Source organism: Natrix helvetica, assembly GCF_964273705.1.
Source record: "Natrix helvetica genome assembly, chromosome: 5".
In the NCBI taxonomy this organism is placed as follows: Eukaryota; Metazoa; Chordata; class Lepidosauria; order Squamata; family Natricidae; genus Natrix; species Natrix helvetica.
This window is the reverse complement of record NC_138551.1, coordinates 5,201,161-5,224,732: the sequence shown is the minus strand read 5'-3', so window position 1 is coordinate 5,224,732 and position 23,572 is coordinate 5,201,161. Positions and strand designations below refer to the sequence as shown.

General features: G+C 42.4%; 1 protein-coding gene across 6 annotated transcripts in view; it reads right to left on the bottom strand.

The window, feature by feature from the left end:
• LOC309393643 (cytochrome P450 2J5-like) overlaps positions 1-23,572 on the bottom strand; it is a 31,556-nt gene that overhangs the window by 5,836 nt on the left and 2,148 nt on the right. For 3 of the 6 annotated variants that reach the window (XM_081956088.1, XM_081956090.1, XM_081956091.1), the window contains exons 2-4: positions 8,423-8,572; positions 3,545-3,705; positions 2,049-2,225 (exon numbers count right to left, since the gene is read on the bottom strand). In XM_081956088.1, coding sequence (XP_081812214.1) covers positions 2,049-2,225; positions 3,545-3,705; positions 8,423-8,572 — 488 coding nt within the window. Of the gene's footprint in view, positions 1-2,048; positions 2,226-3,544; positions 3,706-8,422; positions 8,573-10,411; positions 10,605-12,558; positions 12,771-13,671; positions 13,764-23,572 lie in introns of those variants that run through there. The other 3 variants (XM_081956086.1, XM_081956087.1, XM_081956089.1) reach the window with 3 other exon arrangements.

Below are 23,572 nucleotides of genomic sequence, written 5' to 3'. Positions count from 1 at the left end.
TATGTGGTTGTTATCACAAAGGTGCTTTTTCAAGAGGCAACTGGACTTTCTGGTTTTTCTTTGAAGACGTTTCACTTCTCATCCAAGAAGCTTCATCTCTGACTGGATGGTGGGGAATGGAAGGATCAGCCAGCCAGAGAAAAAGCTTCTTGGATGAAAAGTGAAACATCTTCAAAGAAAAACCAGAAAGTCCAGTTGCCTCTTGAAAAAGCACCTTTGGGACAACCATAATGTCAGGGTTCCAAGTAACACTCCCAACGAAAGGAGATTCCAAGGGTTGAGTTTCCTCAAAGTTCCATTTTATTAGAGATGTCATATTGGCACATCTGGGCAAACCCAAAGCTGACAGCTTCCAGATTTTCCCACCCAGTTGAAAGTTCAAGACCATGCCCCAACACCCACAAGTCCATCACATGGCCCAATCAGTCATTGCAGAGCCTCACCGCTCTCATCATGAAAAGAAAAAAAAAGGGAAAAGGCGCTGAGGAGCCTCAGGGAATGGAACCATGTGTGCAGGAGGCTCCTCTAGCCTCCCTCCTGCACACGTGGCCCCATTCCCCGCCTTCCTCAGTCAACATGAAGGGGACCGTGGCTCGCTCTCAGCGTGAGCCGCAGTCCCCTTCATATTGACTCAGGAAGGCGGGGAATGGGACCACGTGTGCAGGACAGAGGGAGGTGCAGGAGGCTCCTCTAGCCTCAGCCTCCCTCCTGCACACATGGTCCCATTCCCTGCCTTCTGTCGGGTTCTGACGCCAGAGCTCATGGTTCCAGGGCGAATGCACACACGCGAGCAGCTCCCTCGCACTGAGCAATGGCGGATTTACGGGAAGTTGCTCGCGAAAGCGGAAAGTGCAATGGACTTTTTGGACCGCCAGCTACCGTTTCCCTGCCAGCTCGCTCGTGAAAGGACCCTGGGAACCGAGTCGTGGCCGGGGCCTTGTTAAGAATTGCTCTGCTGAAAGAGACAGAGAGATGTATTTGTTTTACAATTATTATTTTGTGATACGATATTGAACGTAGCGCTTAGAAGGCCATAACTGATTCCAAGAAAACTAAGCGGGGTCAGATTTGATTCATCTTCGGTTAGGATGGGGACCCAGGAAATCCTAGGCGGGGAATGGGACCACATGTGCAGGAGGGAGGCTGAGGCAGCCTCAGCCTCCTGCACACATGGTCCCATTCCCCGCCTTCCTGATGACGTCACCAGCCTTGCCAGCCACAAACCTCACTGCACGTCACTGACTCTGGATGTCTGAAGGACACTGAGACAATATATTAAATGGACAGCTTCTTTCAGGAGATCTGAAGCACTCTTCAACTCCTTCCAGCCTGCTTCGATGAGACGCAAAGTCACCTCGTCAACCATCGGTCGCTGGCTCAGAGCCTTTCCTATGAACACCAGGCTAAGCCATTACCAGGTTGAATTACGGCTCTCTCCATTAGGAGTGCAGCTACTACAGTGGCCTGTGCGACTCAAGCCTCGGTTGAGGAAATCTGCAGGGGGGCCACTTGGGCCCCTCCCTCTCTTTTTGAACACAACTACAAGCTGGACAAATTTGCATCCGCACAGGCATCCTTTGGGAGATGAGTGTTAGAGAGGATTCACTCCAGCATGGAGACCTCCAGCACATCTGTTTCCTGCCCTAGCGACATTTAACTTGGATATGTCCCATGCTTGGACTCTCCAAGCAGCGCACAGGAGAATGATCATTGACTTACCTGAACAATCGTTCTCTGGGCAGTGTGGGAGAGTCCAACCCCATCCTAGAGTCTCCTGCAGACTCGGATTGTTCCCGGTCTTCACCTGAATGTCAGCAGGAAGAAACTGGCATTGACTATCATCTCAACAGAACTATGCCGTAATTGAAAAACTGGCTATAGCAAGCAACTAGAGGGCGTGCGCAAAGAAATTCAATTCAGTTCTTGGGCAGAAAGCAGAATTTAACCCATGCTTGGGCTCTCCTGCAGCGCCCAGAGAACGATCGTTCAGGTAAGCCAATTATCATTTCTTCATCCAGCAATATTCCCAGGTATTACCAGATACTTACTTTCTCCATTTGAAAGAGATAGAAATCAATTAAATCTTGAGGTTCATGCAAGTTGAGATTCTCCTTATGCTGTTTGATCTCCTTCTTTGTAAATGACATAATTATCTCTGCAGAAGTTAAGATAGTCTGGTGAGGGCCTGGCAGATGTTTCATTATATTTGGGAGAACTTCAAAGAGCTACCAAAAAGAATGGAAGGGGGAGAATGAATGCTGTTAAAATTTTGAACTATACGTTCCAAAATCAAGTTTCAAGATAAACTGTGCAGTAGTACAGATAATTTACAGGCAGTCCTTCACCTATGACCACAATTGAGCCCAGGATTTATACTGCTAACTGGGAAACTTGTTAAGTGAGCTTTGCCCCATTTTATAACTTTTCTGCCACATGTGTTAAATGAATCACTGCAGTTGTTCAATTAGTAACACGGTTGTTAAGTGAATCTGGCTTCCCCATTGATTTTGCTTCTCAGAAGATCACAAAAGATGGTCACATGACCCCGGGGCACGGCAACCATCATAAATATGAGCCAGTTGTCAAGTATCCAAAAATAAATCATGTGACCATGGGGATGCCACAATGGTCACAAGTGTGAAAAATGGTCATAAGTTACAGGCTCCCGAGCTCTGTTTTTGCTAGCAGAGGGTTGAAGGAGGCCGTCGCAGCAGGAAACAGAGGTCGGGAGCCTGTTTTCGCTGGCAGAGCACTCAGGCTGCCACAGATATCCCTGTCATGAGTGACATCAAGCAGGCCACACCCACTCTGCCCCCCCCCCCCCGAGGTCAAACGCAACCCTGGTGTGGCCCTCAATAAAATTAAGCAGAACATTCCAAGTTAAATTCCTAATTCATACGGAGGGTGCCCTCCACTCTGAACTGTCTCCTCAGTCTTTATGCACATTCACCTCCATTTCCATATGTCCAATATTAATCTTAAGAATCAATAAATATGAAATTGGGCAATATTTCTGTTGTATTAATCCTAGGTAGAGGCAGATATAGGGTCTCCTGCTTGGGCAAGGGGTTGGACTAGATGACCTGTTAATCATTCAAGAATGAATAAGAAAACAGGCTCTGATGAAATAAGAATTCCTATTAATGACCATAGAGCTAGTTTTTCTGGAAAATCCCAAATTAACACAAACGAGAAGGAGAAGACAATGAAGCAAGAATACTGCTACCTGTCAGGTTTCCAAAAATTCCCTAATTGATTCATGAGCCTTGGACCAAACTTTAAAAAAAATTAGTCGTTTATTAGGAGCATTTATTTTTTGCAAGATCTTTTCACAGTCAGATCTAAGTTTTGTTTGAGTGATAGCTGAACTTTACCCCTGTTCCTCCCCTCCCCTCAGTCTGTGTCATAAATCACATTCCCCTATGAGGTGAACCCCTCCCAAGCCTGCTGCAGTAATCTGAGATTTGGCTTTAGCCAAAAGTATGCGTGGAATGCGCCCCCCCCCTCTCTCACTATGTCAACGTTAGGAATTGACCCTACTTACTGCGTAATGGGTGCTGGCTGTAAATTTTAAGAGCTCAGTAATGGCTTCCATCAGCGTCACAAATTCTTTGTCTTCAATAGAAAAGTGATGCCCAAAAGCTTGAGCACAGATGATATTGCAGACCGATTTCATGATGGCATGGGATGAGTCAAATGGCTGCCCTGAAAACAAAAGAATATAAATTAATAGTCACATGATCTCCTTCTCCTGATTATACCAAAATTGAGGTATCTGGCAGAGCTTATTAGAAGAGGAAAAGTTGGAAGTCCTTGTTTATTTTGATGAACTGACTTTCCGTTGAGAATGTAAAATTCATAAGCTATAGCATGACCAATATCTTATGCCACATCAAAACATATCAATATCCTTGACTAGGAACTCCACCTCAAATTCCTTGCTCACTGGAAAGTCAATCAGAATAGAGCTGGAAAGGACCTTGGGCATCTTCAAGTTCAGTGTTTCTCAAACTTGGCGACTTTAAGTCCTGTGGACTTCAACTCCCAGAATTCCCCAGCCAGCTATGCTGGCTGGGGGATTCTAGGAGTTGAAGTCCACAGGACTTAAAGTCGCCAAGTTTGAGAAACACTGTTCTAGTTCAAGCTCCTGCTCAAGCAAGAGATCCTATACCATTTCGGACAAATGATTGTCCAGTCTCTTTAAAAACGTCCAGTGATGAAGTACCCACAACTTCTGTAGGCGAGCTATTCCACTGGTTAATTGTTTTCACAGTTCAGAAGTTTCTCCTTAATTCCAGGTTGCTTCTCTCCTTGATTAGTTTCCATCCATTGTTTCCAGCCCTGCCCTCTGATGCTTTGGAAAATAAATTGCCCCCTGTTCTGACCCCCCTTCCTCCGTTGCCCACACAGCACACACACTCCGGAACAGTACAAAGGAACAAGGTTTATTACACGAACAGACAAGAGGTTTCGTGGCAGCAAGCCACCAAGACAAAACTCACAGGGACAGAACACAAAAGCAGCTATCCAGCTTGCCAGGATCCCAGACTAGAGCTTCTGGCATAAGTCCTTTGTTGACTGCTGCGCAGAGCCTCTCCAGAGTCAACCCTTTTATAACCTAAAAAGGGCGTCTCCCAAACAGCACCTGAGAGCTCTTTACTGCCTATAATTACGCCCACGCTCCTTGCGTCTGTGGGCGCGCCGGAAACGGGCATCTAGAAACGCCCTGCTAAGTCCTGAGTCACTGTCACATGAGTCCTCCCCGCTGCTCCAAGGCAGGGCATCGGGAGTCCTCCTCCTCTGGCTCTCACCGCTGCTCCATGCCTCTGGCGCCAACTGGTGGCCGACCAGACTCTCGCATCCCTGCTCAGCCTCCGAATCCTGTCCAGGATCGCCCATCTCCTCTGGAGCTGACTCGTAGGGACTATCACTCTCGGAGTCTGGTGGCAGCGGCACCGGCAGCGGCTGGGCCACAACACACCCCCCTCCTTTTTTTGTGGCAGCCCCTCAAATACTGGAATACTGCTATCATGTTCCCCCTAGTCCTTCTTTTCTCTAGGCTAGCCATACCCAATTTCTGCAACAGTTCTTTGTATGTTTTAGTCTCCAGGCCTTCAATTATTTCATTTGCTTAGGTCCTAGCCACAACTACCACCTGCTTCTTGACTCCCAAATTACTGGCTCATATTGTAAACCTAGACTATTAGACCTATTATTAGGCTATTAAATAGAAAAAAATTGTTGTGTAGTTAGATTTCAATAAAGTTTTGGATAAAGGACCATAGGCTCCTTTATGATAAAATAGAACGATGTGGGATAGATTACCAGATCGATTTTCTGCTGGTCTAATGAGCCTAATAATATGTCTAAGCCCATCCAAATCCTTAATAATTATGTCTCAATATGAAGGGAAATAGTCAGTAGGATAACTGGGCTCAGTATATTTCAACAGCTTCATAATGCCAGCATTCCAAATATCATCCAAAATTAAATTAGAGTCCAAGGCAAAGTATTCCTCAAAGTTCCAATTTATTAAGAGAGACATGTTGGCACATCTGTGAAAACCCGAATGTCAGGCCTGTAGTTATGTTTCTTTTAGGATCTTTGGCCTGCCACACTTTCTATTATTTTCCTATGCTGTTTCATTAGTGTAGTAGTTGGGAGAGGGGAATAGAAAGGAGTAGGATTGTGGAATGTATTGTTGTGATTCTTTCTAGAAGCTCAAGGTCATCTTTTGTCTCCGCACCTCGACACCTGACCGGAAGCAGAGGGGGTGTCGATGCCAGCGTGGAAGATGAAGATTGGACCATGTGATGGATTATGGGGTGTGGGGATAGATCATGAACTTTCAATTGGGTGGAATTCCAGGAAGAGAATCAGAGTTGGAATTCCACAGACGTGCCAACATGCCTGTATGATTAAATTGGAACTTTAAGGATGATTCTGCCTTGGTCTCTGATTGATTTCATGCATGGTATTTGGAACACTGACACCGAATCTGAAAGCTTCCCAGGTTTTTCCATCCAGTTGAAAGTTCATGATCCTACCCTCATACCCACAAGTCCATACATAGTCCGAACTTCCACTGCCTTACTGGCAGTTCCGCCCGTGCAGTTCAGGCTCAGAGATGTAGAGAACAAAGGATGACCTTGGTTTCTAGAAAGGAATTTTATTTTGACAATAACACATCATACTCCTTACTATTCCCCCTCCCAATTCCCCACTAATGAAAAGCATAGTAGAAAAGAACATTAGTGTGGCAGGCCAAAGATCCTCAAAGGAACCGGCTGCAGGCCTGACACATACATGTCTTAGATGAGGGGATAGAAGGACTCACTGAATTTGTAAGTAATGTAGTGGCTGCCCAGGACAGGTTGAACTCATGCTCCAGCTCCTATCGACCCAGCAGTTCGAATGTGGATAACTATAAGTCGATAAATGGGCATTTCAGTAGGCAACTTAATGGAGACACAAAAGGACTGTTCAACTGGGCATGCCTCTGGTAATGGTGATGTCACCGGCTAATCCTTTCACCACGGAAGCAATTCGGTGCTTCCGACACGGAAGTATAGTATGTTATTGAAATTTGTAGGTAGCACAAAACTGAGGCACAGAAAGCAAGACACAATATTTAAAAGGATCTTGATAAATTTGAACATTGAGCATTGTCCAACAAAATTCAGTTTGTTGGTGATAAGTCATTTATGTAGGAAAAAACAGACTTGATAACAATATCCCATTACTTGAAGACTTGTTTTGGGAAAGATCTTCTTCCTAGCGCATTCCTGATGGTGCAGGGTTCGCTTTTCAGATCATGGAATGCCACTTTGCATGGTCAGCTGCGTCTCCAGGGCGCAGACCTGTGGCTTGCATATCTTTCTTAATGGTGTCTTGCCATCTCTGTTTGGGATGCCCGTGAGTTCGCTGGACATTGACTTCTAGTTGGTAGGCAGTCTTGGCAACGGTGGGAGGTGCTGCTCTCTGAACATGTCCATACTAGCGGAGCCAGCCTTCTCTCATCTTCTCTATAATTGGTGCCACACCAAAATGCTGTCAAATGGTGTCATTTGTGATGTGGTCAAGAAAGGAGATGCCCGATATCCAATGGAGCATTTGCATTTCCATGGCATGGAGATAGCTTTCGGTTCCTGTTGCTGCCAAGCATTCAGTGCCATACAGTGCAAACAATGCTTGAAGAACTGTGTTGGGGAAGATGCCTAGGGCTCTCAAGCATACCAATATAGGGAAATTTTTACAAAAGGAGATCCAAGTTTGAAATAAGAAGGAAATTCCTGATGTGGAAGCTATTCAGCAATGGAACAGGCTACCTTTTAGGGCAGCGATGGCGAACCTTTTTTGGCTCGCATGCCATAAGTGGGGGTAGCGCAGGGGGGTCGTGTGCAGGTGTGCTGCACCCATAATGCAATGTGCGACCCCCCATTGCGCATGCGCGCACTACAGGCGCTCCCCCTCCCATTTTTACATGCTTTTTTCGCCCTCCCCAGCCTCCAGAGGCTTTATAGGAGCTTGGGGAGGGCAAAAACAGCCTCCCCCGCCCCCCTGGACGCCCTCCCGGAGGCATCAGCAAAGCCTCCGGACAGTCCCTGAAGCCTTCGGAGCGCTTAAAACGATCCTTCGAGTTTGCTCGGAGGGTCGTTTTAAGCGTTCCGAAGGCTTTAGGGACCGTCCGGAGGCTTCCCTGACACCTTCGGAGCGCTCAAAACGACCCTCCGAGCAAACCGGAAGTCACTTCTGGTTTGCTCGGAGGATCGTTTTGAGCGCTCCGAAGGCTTCAGGGACTGTCCGGAGGCTTCACTGACGCCTCCGGAGGGCGTCCGGGGGGGCAGGGGAGGCTGTTTTTGCCCTCCCCAGGCTCCTATAAAGCCTCTGGAGCCTGGGAGGACGAAAAATGGCTTTAAAAATGGGTGAACTCAGCTGGCCAGCGCGCGCATGCCATCACTGTTTTAGGGTCATGGATGTTTGATTAGCTTAGACAATCTTTTCTTTGAAATGGCATAAGGATTCCTGCCATCCAACCCTATGAATCTATGGTTTCTTTCTTTCTTTCTTTCATTTATATTACTGCCTATTCTCACATGGCGACTCAGGTTCAGCAGATATGACAATGATGTTATCCCATTAAGTCAGGTGTCCCCCTATCTTCTGCACTTCCACTACTTTGCTGCGTTTTTCGATTCTCTGTCTGGTGTCAGCTATGATGGTGTCTTTGATGGCCTGGTTTCCTTTTGCCACTAACTCTTCCAAACATAATTGCTTTCTCCAATGAACCCACCCCCACCCCCACGATATGGCCAAAATAAGTGAGACGCAATTTTATGATTTTTGCCTTTCAGTGACGTGTCTGGTGTTATGCGCTCCAGTACAGTTCTATTCAAGTCAACCTCATCATCACATTACATACCGTTTTTATCTGCAAAGAATTCCACAAGCTGTTGGACCTCCTCTTGGATTTGGGATTCCATGCCATTTTTCCCCAGTCCCAACTTCCTCATGGTAACAACACCAAACCGTCTTTGTTGTTTCCAGGTGTCACCGTTTGAAAAAATAATACCTAAAGCCATCAAGAAACACCAAAAAGGTATTCACATTAAAAACACCAAACTATACATTATGCTGTTGCACTGAGGAACCCATTACATTCTATCCAGCTTTGATATTGAATAGTAATCTATTAGCCGCGCGGGTAATTATGGGGAGTACGAAGTACTCCCATGTGACACCTTTCCTGCGCGAGCTGCACTGGCTTCCTGTGGTCTATCGGGTGCGTTTCAAGGTTTTGATAACTATCTTTAAAGCGCTCCATGGCTCAGGACCTAGTTACTTGCGGGATCGTATTCTGCCCCATACATCCCTACGACCCATCCGCTCGCACAGAGAAGGACTCCTCCAGGTGCCGTCCACCAGACAGTGTCGAGGGGTGGCGCCTAGGAGTAGAACCTTCTCTGTGGCGGGCCCAGCCCTGTGGAATGACCTCCCTCCAGATATCAGGACTACGTCTGACCTCCATTCCTTCCGAGTTAAGCTCAAGACCCACCTATTCCAAGTAGCTGGCCTGGCTCAACCATGATCTAACTATATCACTCCTGACGGGTTTTTATTAGTATAATTTAATTGAATCTATTTATTGGGATTTTTAAATATTGTGACTTTTTAATTGTTTTACAGCTATCAGCCTACCTCCTCCTTGTATACGTCTTATATACGTCTTTGTCATATGTATGTCCTGTCCAGATTTGTATTGTACTTTGTATTTTATTTGTTTATTGTACGCCGCCCCGAGTCCTTCGGGAGAGGGTGCGGCTTAGAAATAAATATTCTATTCTATTCTATTCTATGTCTCAGAAAATGTGAACAAACCAACAATCTTTAGGGAAAACATGGAGCTCTAATAACATAGAAAGCCTTGACTGATACCAAGAAAGTGATATTAAATAATTTCACCTCCCCTGTGAGAGAGTTCTATGGACACTTTTAACCTCATAGAGTGGACTATTGATGTCCCATCTCCTTTCTTTATGTTCAAGGCACCTTATACCTCACATAAATATCTGAGCGAAATCTTTAAAAAATATTGTTATTAATGCAGTCACAAGGCTATGTTTAAGTATACCTGTACTTCCTCCATCATGTTCAAAGGAGATCTGTTCTACCTTGATTTGTCTATTAAAAAGTGTTCATTTACTGATCTCGTTCCTCATTCAATCCACTCCATCATCTCCCGTTTGAGAGTAAATTGCAATCTGTCAATCTCCCAAAACCAAGAATTGCTTCTAAGCAGTGTTCTTCATTGGTTCCCATCTATATAAAGAAATTTTGCCAAACTAAAGCAACTACTGTATTTTTTGGAGTATAAGACACTCTGAAGTATAAGACACACTTAGCTTTGGGGGAGGAAAATAGGGGAAAAAATCTGCCTCTGCCTCCCAGCAATTTGCCTCCTTGCAGCAATTTGGTTGGGAGAAAGAGCTTCAAGATATCTCCTCCCTAAAAGTTCTCAGTGTCTGTCTTTAATTATGCAAGTACCGTATTTTTTGGAGTATAGGAACACACTTTTTCCTCCCTAAAAGAGGATGAAAATTTGGGTGCATCTTATGCACCGAATGTAGCCCCACCCCACCCGCCAGCCCCCACCCTTTGGCGTCGGCCGCCCAGCAATTTGCTTCCTTGCAGCAAACAGTGAACAGCATGTTTCAGTTTCAGCAAAGCCTGATTAGCACAAGCAGCTGATTGTCGGGCCTCCCGACAATTTCGGTTCGTCAAAAATGTCGGTTTCTTTTCATGAGATGCTTCTCCAGAACTCAACAGGACAACATGTCTGTTGTCCATGTTGATTTCAGTGCCACAGTGCAACAAGACAAGAACGGAGTAACTCCCTACAATTTTGACTTACCCTTGTTTTTGGTGATGCTTAAAATGAAAGGTGTGACTGGGCGATCAACAAAGACTTCTGAATTCTCAATCAGTGCTTCTTTCACAGCTTGGTACCCAGAGAGAATTATAAGATGGAAATCTCCTCCCCACAAAGAATAGATGTTCCCATAAAGCTTTGCCAACTGCCGTTTGGAACAGGAAAGATCAATGTTCTGTATTATTACACATAATTGCGAATGAATATGAAATTTCACTTCCAGTTTCCTATTGTGGGAAGCCTCCCCCCCCCCCCCCAGAAGGATGAAATATTTTGAGAAATGTTTAAAAAGGCAGAATATTATATTTCCCTGAAGCAGAAACATTAGAACAATTAGAAAGTTAGAACAGTTAATCAGTGGAACAGAAGTTGCCTCCAGAAGTTGTGAATGCCCCAACACTGGAAGTCTTTAAGAAGTTGTTGGATAGCCATTTGTCTGAAATGGTATAGGGTTTCCTGCCTAGGCAGGGGGTTGGACTAGAAGACCTCCAAGGTCCCTTCCAATTCTGCTATTGTATTGTTTTGTAAACATGTTTTAAAGACAGAGATCAGCTCCCTGCCCCCTGCAGATATTTGGTGCCCATTAAGAAAGACTGGGCCATCCTATCTACAAGACAAAAGACCTTCAGATCCAGGGTGATGGGATTAGCCCTCACTCAAGATACAAACCAGGACAAAGTCATTGAGATGCAATAGGAATTGCCCAACACCCTTTCAGATCACAAGCTCCTTCATTGCATCATATCAGTTGCACCACTCCCTGCAAACTTCAACCAAACCTGGGAGTTACCTACAAAACCAGCAATGACCCCTACAACAGACAACAGAATACATGTACTTGCACAGGAACAGGAAGCTCAAGTGCAAAGTCCAAGAGAAGGTACAAAAACCCCACACTCTCAACTCCATGTATTCAGGTACATCAGAGAATCATATCCTTGGTGCTTCTCTTTCATCATTAAACCCTTTTTCTGATCAGCCTCCAGTCTCCATTTGGTCTCCAGTGTCTTTCTCCCGGCTTGGAACTGAACCAGATGGATATTTCTTCAAACACTATTTCTTGGCTTTTGCCTTCCCTTTTCCAGAACTGCCAGCCGTGGGCAGCAGCTGCCAAAAAAGCCAACATAGCTTTAGGCTGCATCAACAGAGGGATAGAATCAAGATGACGTGAAGTGTTAATACCACTTTATAAAGCCTTGGTAAGGCCACACTTGGAATACTGCATTCAGTTCTGGTCCCCACGATGTAGAAAAGATGTGGAGACTCTAGAAAGAGTGCAGAGAAGAGCAACAAAGAGGATTAGGGGACTGGGGGCTAAAACATATGAAGAACGGTTGCAGGAACTGGGCATGTCTAGTTTAATGAAAAGAAGGACCAGGGGAGACATGATAGCATCTTCCAATATCTCAGGGGTTTCCACAAAGAAGAGGGAGTCAAAATATTCTCCAAAGCACCAGAGAGCAGGACAAGAACCAATGAGTGGAAAGTAATCAAGGAGAGAAGCAACTTAGAACTAAGGAGAAATTTCCTGACACAAAACAATTAATTAGTGGAACAACTTGCCTCCAGAAGTTGTAAATGCTCCAACACTGGAAGTTTTTAAGAAAAGATTAGATAATCATTTGTCTAAAATGGTGTAGGGTTTTCTGCCTAAGCAGGGGGTTGGACTAGAAGACCTCCAATGTCCCTTCCAACTATTCCGTTCCACTCCACTCCATTTTTGACCTCTTTGTGTATGCCTTGTACGGTATGGAATCTGAAGATTTCATTTCTGTGCTGGGGGAGTTCTGAGAGTTTGTCCACACATCTTAAAATTTACAAGACTGAGAAACACTGTGGCTAGAGAGAATGGGTTGTCTGCCTCAAAGCGGAGACATGACAAAGGGGTGAACAGAGGATCATCAGCCCTCACCCAGAGAGTTGTTGCTAAAATATTTAATTAGGAGCAGAAAGACTAGTTCAAGTCGATCCTCAATCATGGAAATTCTCAGTCATGCTCTGTCAGACAACCTATCCCACAGGTTTCTCGTGGGCCTCTAAATACCATAAACAAGAACAAAGAAAAACCATTAAGCTGTTTTGCAACTTCCCCTTGCTTCTGATTGGATGAAATAATACAAAAGATGTACCTTTATGAAAGTCGTCTCTGAAACGCCAGTCCCAAACAGCCGCCACATACTTCCTATCACAGGAAGTGGAAAAGGCCCTGGCGGGTAGGGTTTGCGTGAGAGTACCTTTTTCAGATAGGAAAGAATCTGGCGTGGAATCCAAAGGATCAGGAGGAACAGTGGCTTCAACATCCTTCTGCTGTCTCACTCTCCAATCGTACCATCTAGAGACTCTAGAAAAAATGCAAAGAAATGTGCTGCCCCGCTCACTCACATCAGTGTGATTTATAGCAAGTTTTTTTGGTGTTCCTCAGCAGTTCTCATCACCCAAGAACTGCTGAGGAATATGTATGTATGTATGTATGTATGTATGTATGTATGTATGTATGTATGTATGTATGTATGTATGTAAAAATGGCTCTGTGCAATTTCAACCAAACCTGGAAACAAATACTGTAGGGATAAGACACCCCTAATACCTCTTGAGGTGTGTGTTCTGTTAAGATACAGCCTGTTGTGCCTTAAAACATCTACTGTACTGCCGTAAAATAGCTTCTGCTGTACAGTGCAGTGCAGGTGCCATGGTAATGGCTTCACAGTAGTCCCCAAGGGGACTACTTGGGGGTAGTAAGGGGGAAAATCCAACATTAGAAATTACATTTGGTCTGGACATTTTCAACACAGCTTTGATTATTTTTGAGGACAAATGTATGGCCATGATCAATAAAACCTTACTGCAACTCGGCCCGCCTGCACCATTATGAGACCGACACGATGCAGATTACATACAAGAAAAGAACTACAGTGTCGAACAGCTTAGTGCAAATATCGCGGACAAGAAGCCACTTCTAAATCAAGATCAGAAAAAAACATACCACATGATCATGGAGCAGCTAGCAAAACAACAAGATGGTATCACTTTTCTTGACACTTCTGGGGGCACAGGGAAAACTTTTGTAACTAACTTAATTGTCGCTGAAATCACGGCTTTTCCTGTCTAAGACAGGATTAGAATAAATTAATATCCGGGCAACGCCAGGCTATCAGATAGTAGTTCATAAAACAAATGCAAAGCTGATCTAGCAAGTAAGTCTACTAAACCAACTTAAAGCCATCAGGCAAAACTGAAAATACCGTATTTCCACGAGAGTTTATCAGAAGTTCAAAAGTCCAGTAGGAAGCACAAACGAGCACACAAGAACACTTTGTTCCCGACAACACCTCCCTCTGCCTGCCAGTCTTAAATACTTCCTAGTGCAGCTCATCAATAGGGGTGGGGCCTTTACTGAGTAATCTGGTAGACCTCTGTTTCTCTTGCCTGTGTGCTCTGAGTTCACTCACCTGTAAGCTGTCCCCAGCCAAAACCTGTAATTTTTTTTCTGCTGGCCATTCAGGGTCACTAATTAAGGGCATTCCATTCCATTCCATTTTTTGACCTTTGTGTATGCCTTGTACAGTATGGAATCTGAAGATTTCAGTTCTGTGCTGGGGGAATTCTGAGAGTTGGTCCACACATCTTAAAATTTACAAGACTGAGAAACACTGTGGCTAGAGAGAATGGGTTGTCTGCCTCAAAGCGGAGACATGACAAAGGGGTGAACAGAGGATCATCAGCTTTCACCCAGAGAAAACTGTCTGTCTGTCTCTGTGTCTTTTTTTCTAATTAAAAAAAACACACACCTCCAACTGCAGAGATCAGAAAACTTTCTTAAGTTTTGTTAAGTGCCTGTAAGTGCTGCTGGGAGACTTCAAAGAATAGGTGGACTTTCTGGACTGAACAAATTGGTTGTTTAAAAGCTTGATTTGAATATTCTGAAATGGCCTCTAAGCAGGCAAAATTCAATGTTTCAAAAAGTGCTGGCAGTTCGCCAGCGCAATCGCAAAAGTTACAATCTTTACTACCTCCAGTGGAAACACAATCACAAACCCTGACACTGGAGGCTCTACAAAATAACTTACAAAATGCATTAAAAGAACAGGCAGTTGTCTTGGAGGGGAAAATTACAAGTGCCTTTAAAGATGTCTCTGATGAAATATCTGGAGTTAAGGATTTAATCCAAACACGTAACCAAGAGATAAGGGAGGATATAGTTGAGGCACTTAAAGGATTATTTGGCTACGTAGCATCTCTCGTGCCCTGAGGATAAGGGGGTTGAAGGAACATAGCCAAGAAGGATTCCACTTCTGGTTTCTGAGGACGACGGACATGCTGTCCGCCGTTCGCCATCCTGGTGGGCTCCCCCTGATTCAGGGGGGGGGCACAGGGTGCCTTGTAGGGGCGTCCTGCCAGAGGGGCTGCTTGCTGGAGCCCCCTGGAGCGGGAGCAGCGGCCTCGGGGGCTGCCAGTATTGCCCTAGGTGCCGGGAGGCATAGGAGGTGCGCAATGCCACGCGCGCTTTTGTCCTGAGGAGATCGGAAGAAATTTTCTACATGAAGGCAACAGCTGAAATGCGGTGAGGGGGGAGTTCCCCCGGGGTCTTTTTCTTGCTTTTCTGAACAACTAAGTAAATAAGGATTAGCAGTTTTTCTAAGACTCTTTGATCTTGGTAAAGTGTTAAGATTGGAGAGGGGGTTTTTCCCCCCCCCCCTCTCAGAAAAGCGGCTTTACACGATCTCACTCTCGGAGGAGAGAGAGAAAATTGGAAAAAAAACTCTTTTGATATTCACTTCTGTCAAGCAATGGGATAATGACTCTTTAGAACAATTGCAAAAGAAAGAATGTGAGCTGACCTCATAAACTATGAATGGAAACTTTTTGAATGGTTGCTTTCGGATCCCCAGGGAGGGCTGAGCCAAAATGGCGTTTCTCCCCCCTTCTTTATTGCCGTTACAAATGAACTGTCGCTTTTGTAAAATCTTCTGCGTTGGAATTACTATACCCCAGTGAACTCTAGAGGCATCTCTTCGTATAAACTTCCTTGGATTGAGAAAAATTGATTTTAACTGGCGGGGAGCTGTACTGAAAGACTAATATCCCACACTGGACTTTGCCTGCCTGCGGATCTCGCCTGACGGTGCACTTCTACAGACGCCATTTTTCTTGTCTAGACTTATAACTTTCTCTGAGTTTCTGCCTGCGAAGAAGCCCCCCCCCCAAACCAGCGTCGGCTCCATCTTCCTCTGTCTCAAGCCCTGTTCCCCAACAAACACAATTATCTTCTTTTTTACAACCTAAAGCTTCTGAGGGGGAACAGCAGTCTCAATAAATGTTTCATCAAATGTTCCAGACGCTTATAAAGGGACAGGACGAAATTAAAAAGCAGTTGGCGGACTTAAAGGAACAACTCAGAGAGAATCAACAACAGACTTCACAAAATATACAGAAAATAGACGCTCTAGAAGAGGGTGCTGTGGGGGTGGGAGAAGAGGTGAAGGCACTACAAAAAAAATGCTGGAATTGAAAACTACATGGAAAAAATGGAATTTGAAAGGATGTCTTTCTTTCTTAGATTTCAAAATATACCTGAAACGGAGGGTGAAAATTTAAGGGAGACTATGATAACAATGCTAGCAGATTATATTAAAAGAGATAAACAACAGCTTGGGTGGGATATTGATTTGATATATAGAATTAATTCAGCATATGCTAGAACACACAATGTTCCAAGGGAAGTTCATGTTAAATTTTTTAGAAAGACTACAAGAGATGAGATTCTTGGGGTTCAAAGGGGGGAACCTTTAAGATATAAGGATAAAGAAATAACCATTTTAAAACAGATACCAAAAAGAATAAGGGATAAGAGGAAGAAATTCTTCTTTTTAACTAAAAAAACTGTATGAAAAAAGTATCTGGTTTAGATGTCTAGTTCCAGAAGGCTTGTTGATTTTCTGGGAGGGTGGTAGAGTGAGAATTAATACAGTGGTGGAGGCAGAAGCCTTCATGGAAAGACACAAGACTCTTCTAGATGGAACAGGAGAGAGTGCACAAGATATGAAAGGGGGAGAAGCCATGGCTCAGCCAACAGACGGGAGAGGAGGCAGCAATGAGACTTAGGTCACAGAAATGAGTTAAAAATACATTGCAATTGTTAATACAATGAAATGGTTAGAAGTGATATAAGTGTGATTGAAGATGTTAAAGAATTTGAGGTAAACCTAAACTGCTAATATGTATGTAATAATGATATTTTGATATATATATATATAAAATAAGAGAGAGATGTAAGATCCCGGGGAAGCACCACCTTCCGTATGATGTAGCTGTCAAAAATTTTCTCCATACTTATGTACCCTTTTCCCCAAAATATTTGTAAAAACCAATAAAACTTTTTTTTTAAAAAAAGAAAGAACATAGCCAAGAAGATTTAAGAGAGATTTTTGCAGACGCTCTTGCTCAATTAACTGGGGACCAGAAATCCGGTATTTTCCAAAATGAGGATAACTTGATAAAACAAATTAGGGACCAGGGTCAAATGCACATAAAAAGGTTGTATAATGTATTGATAGAAATAGACTCAGAAACAGAATTAGTTAAAGATTGTATGATAAAATGGGCACAAAATTTTGAAGAGCCAATAGTGATGGAAACATGGGAAGAGATTTGGGTAAGAAATGTAAAGTTTACACAAGCTCAGAACTTGAGAGAGAATTTCTACAAGATGCTGTACAGATGGCATTTAGATCCAAAAAGGTTAGCCTGTATGTATCCGAATCTACAATCTAAATGTTGGAGATGTGATTGTGTTAATGCCACGTATTACCATATTTGGTGGACTTGTAAAAAAAGTCAAAGCATTTTGGATAAAAATATGGTGGGTTATTCAAAATATTTTGAAAAAGAGGATAAAGTTCACACCCCAGCTGTTTTTGTTAGGCATAGTTTCAGATTGTACTGTTATAGAGACTAATTTGATCTTGAACCTAACGACGGCAGCAAGATTGTTGGTGGCGCAATACTGGAAGAAGGAAGAGTTGCCCTCTATCCAAGAATGGACGTTAAAAGTAGTAAACTTAGCAGAGATGGCCAAAATTTCAACGTATCTGAAGGACCACTCAGATGAGAAGTACAAGCTGGAATGGAGAAGATGGATTGACTATATTCAAAACAAATACCGGACTAAAAAATTTCAGTTAGCTTTTGAATGAAGGCATAAAGAATGTTACAATTTATTCAAAGTTAGTTTAATAAAGGGGGAGTTAAAGCACAAGAATAGTAACATGTTAAAATTAGTTAGCTGATGTTAGCGTATGTTTGTTAAATGTTTATACCCTGTATTTTGCTCTGGGAGGGAGGGGGGAGGGAGGGTGGGAAGAGGGAAGGGTAAGGGGGGTGATAATTGTAAAATTTATTTTAAAAATTTTAATAAAAAAAAATAAAGAAAACTTACTTAAACTTCAGAGCATTCTCTCCGATTATCCAGGGTAGACGCAAAATAATCTAAAGCCAATAGGACATTACACTATGGGAAACATCTGAAGATTAACATGTAAGACATGGAAAATATTTCAAATTCCATGGGGGAGCCAGGGACACTACACAATTAAAAACTTGCTGAGAAGTACCCACACTTTGGGATATATGGTGAATTAACTATTCTCAAAATAACCCCCTTTTTGTGTGGGATGAGGTTTAACTTGGATTGATGGAGACCAAAGATATCCAATTACAAAAAAATTAACCCAGCAGTAAATTATTTCTATATCACCTTTCATTATGGAAACATTCACAAAACACCCTTACCAACTTTCATTAAAGTCTAATAGCTTATTGGATAACAAGCAAAACGTCTGTAAGGAAAAAACAAAATCCAGTTGCCTTTTGAAAAGGCACTTTTGGGACAACTCCGACCAGGATGACTGAGAATATTCATAGACATTCCTAGACAAAGTATTAAAGCTTTTACCTTGTGTTTGGTTCTGCTACACCAGGGGTGTCCAAACTTGGCAACTTTAAGACTTGTGGACTTCAACTCCCAGAATTCCCCAGCCAGCTGGCTGGGGAATTCTGGGAGTTGAAGTCCACAAGTCTTAAAGTTGCCAACTTTGGACACCCCTGTGCTACACCCAACTATGCCATATTGTTTGAATCCTGTCTACTAATTAAGCACCCACGCTAAGGGTAGTGGTGTGAGTGCAACCTCTAATTAATGGACCAAATGTAATTGTATACATTGAGATCGCTCCAAAACCAGGTTTAATTGCTAAAGTACTTAATTAGGAGCAGAAAGACTAGTACAAGTTGATCCTCAACCATGGAACTTCTCAGTCACGCTCATGCTCTGTCAGGCCACCCATCCCACAGGTTTCTCATGGGCCTCTAAATACCATAAACAAGAACAAATAAAACCATCAAGCTGTTTCGCAACTTCCCCTTGCTTCTGATTGGATGAAATATTGCAAAAGGTGCACCTTTCTGAAAGTCGCCTCTGAAACCTGCAATTCTCTTTCTGCTGGCCGTTCAGGGTCAGTAATTAACCCTATTCCTGATGTGCCAGGAAGGAGCTCATCCTCCCTCCAGGCCTCGGAGGAAGAGGAGTCGTCCAATGGAGACATCACAAGAACAACAACAAAGACGATTTGTGGTCCTAAGTCGAGGACTACCTGTAAACAAAATCATCAAGCTGGTTGGCAATTTCCCCTTGCTTTTTGTTGAATTAAATCATGCAAAAGACATATCTTTCTGAAAGACACCTCCGTTATGGTGCTATCAATTCACCTCCACATACTTCCCATCACTGGAAGTGGAAAAGGCCCTTGTGGGTAGTGTATGCATGACCAGATCTGTTTCAGACAGGGAAGATTCAGGGATGGGATTTGAAGGATCGGAATGAATACAGGCCTCGATTTATGACCACAATTGAGCCCCAAATGTATGTTGCTAAGTGAAACATTTGTTGAAGTGAGTTTGCCCCATTTTATGACTTTTCTTACCACTGGTTTTTTTTTTTTTTGTAAAATTTTTTAATTGGTTTTAAAACATTTATGGGAAAAGGGTGAAAGGGTACATAGAAAATTTGGTTGCTTCCATGTTAGTAGTAGAAATCCCCCCAAATCTCACACTTCTACAATTTTAAAAATAACATATAAAAGATAAGCATAAACAGAATTCTTACTTTATGTCAACCATGTGTTCAATCATCTCTTTCTTTGTCACTTTCTAGTATATCAACAGTTACAATAATATTTCAGATATATTTATTTTTGCGACCTGAGCCTTTTCGATATTGCTGCCTCCTCCCTGCCCCCAGGTGGAGCCATAGCCCCCCCTTCCCCATGTCTTGTACATTGCTGCCTTTTTCCCCACCCCCGCTATCTTCGTCCTCTGGGAGAGAAAAATATTTTTTAATAAAGGCTTTGGCCTCATCCACTGTCTTAATTCTAATTCAGCATTCCTTTTGGCAATAACTAATTCGGAAAATCAGCATTCCTTCTGGCAATAACCATCTAAACCAAATTCCTCTATTGTATAGTTTCTTTGATAAGGAAGAATACTTCCTCCTTTTTTCTCTTATCTTTTTTGGAATTTGCTTTAGAATGGTAATTTCTTTATCTTGGTACTTTTCTTACCACTGTTGTTAAGCGAATCACTGCAGTCGTTAACAAGGCAGTCATTAAGAGGAGGGCTAGAAGGACTAGGGGAGACATGATAGCAGTGTTCCAATATCTCAGGGGTTGCCACAAAGAAGAGGGAGTCAAGCTATTCTCCACCGCACCTGAGGACAGAACAAGAAGCAATGGGTGGAAACTAATCAAGGAGAGAAGAAACTTAGAACTGAGGAGAAACTTCCTGACAGTTAGAACAATTAATCAGTGGAACAGCTTGCCTCCAGAAGTTGTGAATGCCCCAAGACTGGAAGTCTTTAAGAAGATGTTGGATAGCCATTTGTCTGGAATGGTATAGGGTTTCCTGCCTAGGCAGGGGGTTGGACTAGAAGACCTCCAAGGTCCCTTCCAACTCTACTATTGTATTGTATTGTATTGTATTGTATTAAGCAAATCTAGCTTCCCCATTGACTTTGCCCCATGGGAGTCTGACAACAAATCAGAATACAAGCTCAAATTCAAAGGCCAACAGACGGTATAAATCTATCTCAATCTCTCACCCATGCGCCTTTTTGCCCAGGATCTCAAACCATGTGTTCCTGCCCATCACCATTAAACCATCTTTTCAAGCAGTCTCCATGTTTCCAGTGTCTTTCTCCCCACTCGGAATTGAACCCAAATGGACATTTCTTTCAACAAAGGGTTGTTCAGAACCCAGATCTCTAATAAAATGGGACAGAACTTGATTATCATACAAAAGTCACTGAATTTGATGATCAGTGGTACACTGCCATTGTTTTAACAATCTTACCCATGAGAAGAAAATCCTAAATGAATTAAAGGGGTGGAGAAGAGACCAGTCTAATAATAGCCTGTTATTCTCGATAATGATTTGTTGTTTTCATAATTATTTTAATATATTATTGCAATAATTGTTGAGTGCTATTACATCACAATATGTGTACGAGACCAGAAGATCGTACATTAGAAGTGTGATCGCTAGTAAACTGAAATTTAAGTGGAGAGTGCCACCTGCTGGCAAAAGGGAAATTACAAATTTGGAAATACCTATTTGAAAGAGTGCAAATATCCATTGTCCTCTGGGAGTATCTATATGGAACTGGTTGTTTACTTAGAGGACCTAAAGAATTGGGATTAGTGCATTCCTTGAAATGTAACTGAAGGACAAATAAACAGCTCTTGGACTGTGAACTTTCGATGGAGATGGAGTTACTTTTTCAAAATACAAAAGACTTTATGGAGAAAGGATTTAAGGAGTTTATGGAAAGAATGGAAAATGCCATATGAGGGATGATGAGCAAAGACCAAGATGCCCAGGAAAGGGAAGAGTCAACAGAAAAAAATGAAGGAGGAGAAAGAGGACAAAGAGGAGATAACAATGAAAATAATAGTGATTTATGAATTAAACCGGGGGAGAAACATATTAAATATATTAAGAGACTTGGAAAATGTGTTTGAAAGGGAGACAGGGGTTTGGGTAGAAATCTTAGAAATTAGACAGTGGAAGAGGGGAGAGATGGGAAGAATATCTAGATTGAACATCCAAGAAGCAAATGTAGACTTCCTTAAAGATCTAAGAGAAGAACCTGGAAGGCAAGTAAAAAAAAGCATAGTAATGTTGGAATGTGGCTCCTCATCTGTTCCCCACGGACAACATTGCATTGGCGATGAAGGAGGGATTCCTGGGCTCGGAGCCATCACTGAGAACTGCGAATTGAGAGGCCACAGAGATTAAGAGGCACACGTGAGTGGCGACTGTTTTGAGGGGAGGAGCCAAAGTAACAATGAGACGACGTGCGATCTCAATGCTCTGAGATCGCAGTCGATACTTTTGCCACGGGGTGGTCCAAATGGACCTAAACCATCCCGCAGAGACGGTGAACAGGAAGAATACGTCTTGCTGATCTCAGGGACATCGCAAAGTCCCTGATTGATCCAAGAGAAGTTCTTCAAGCCGGTGACAAAAAATCCAGCCATTAGGCTGATGAAGTCGGGGCGGCTCCAAAATGGAAGCATATGGAAAAAGAAAGTGTTTCCAGCTGGTGAGGAATTTTTACTGTGACTGCCTATAAAAAGTTAAAATTAATTTAAATTGGAGAACAGAAGAAATAAGCAGCGGAATTAAATTTGGAATGGTTTTGGACAGTGGGTTATCTTATTTTTTAAACGCTATCTTCACGGATGGAATTTATGCAAGCCTTTTAAAACGAATGGATAAAGTTTTCCTCTTCTATTTTTTTTTCTTTTACTATTCTCTGTAACCTATGGACTAAAATTCTCCTCTTTCACTACTGTGAGTATTTTTCTAACTCATTTAAGAATCGGACTTTTTTTTAACTTGAAATACAAAAAAGATACAAAAAGAAACAAAGAAAATTGCAACATTGCAACAATAACACTGCTACTCAGAGGCTAGAGGTTTGTGTATTAGAAACGAAACACTTTTTTTTCACTGATTATCCTGGCTTGGCACTTCAAGGTCTCACTGTTTGTTTATAGAGAGTGATAAGAAGAAAAGCACACAGATGTTCCTTGGAAGTATATTTCTAACCAGAGAAAGGTGAAAATGAATGTTATTGTGAATTTATGCTTAATCCTGTTAAAACCTTCTAAGCTAGAGCAGCTGTGTTTGTTAGCTGGAGATAATGGCACGATTTCAACAGCAGAAAGAAGTTTTAAGTCTGCAAAATATATTCTCAGAAATACAGAAATTATCAGATACACGTGAGAGGATACAGAAGTTGGAAGACTTAGTGCATCCAACAGCAAAATATGATGAAGTTGAAGATGTTTATCAAATGGAAAAAGTGGCAGTTAAAATCCTAAAAATCGAAGAGGAAAATGAATATAAAGAAATTAAAATTGCTGATATTTATGGTGATTGGTTTGTCTCTGAAAAGGAAAAGAGTAGAATACTGAAAGAGGAATTAAATGGAGGGGAAATTTACCCCAGATGGCAAGTTACAGAAGAAGAGAAAACAAAAGAATTTATGGATTTAAAGAGAGAAATTTTATTAGCAATATCATTGATAACACTACCGACAACCAAAGATAAGATGATTAAGGAAACAGAAGAAGGGCATCGAAATTACATGAGAGATTTCATAAGCAAAGAGTTGGTAAGAGGAGTCCATACAAAGTTGATTAAGGAGATGATTAGAGGACTGACACCACAAATGGCAGAAGATATGAGAGTGTTTTGCTACTGGAAAGATACAGGTTGATAGATGGAAGAGTATAACTTAAAACTAATTAAACTTAGTGAAATTTAGTGACAATAGATATAGTTAAATAAATAATTGATAATGATAATAATGTATACAATGTGTAGTGTTATGATTAAGTAATAATTGGATATGAATATTGAATGGTACCCATGAAAGGAAGATTAGAAATCCTTTTGGATTATATATAAAGGTTAATAAAAAAGAACTAAGTTAGATTCAGTTAAGTCTTGATTATTAGTGAGAAAAATGATATGATACAGGATATAGTCAAATAAAGGAGGGATAATGATAACAACACACACACA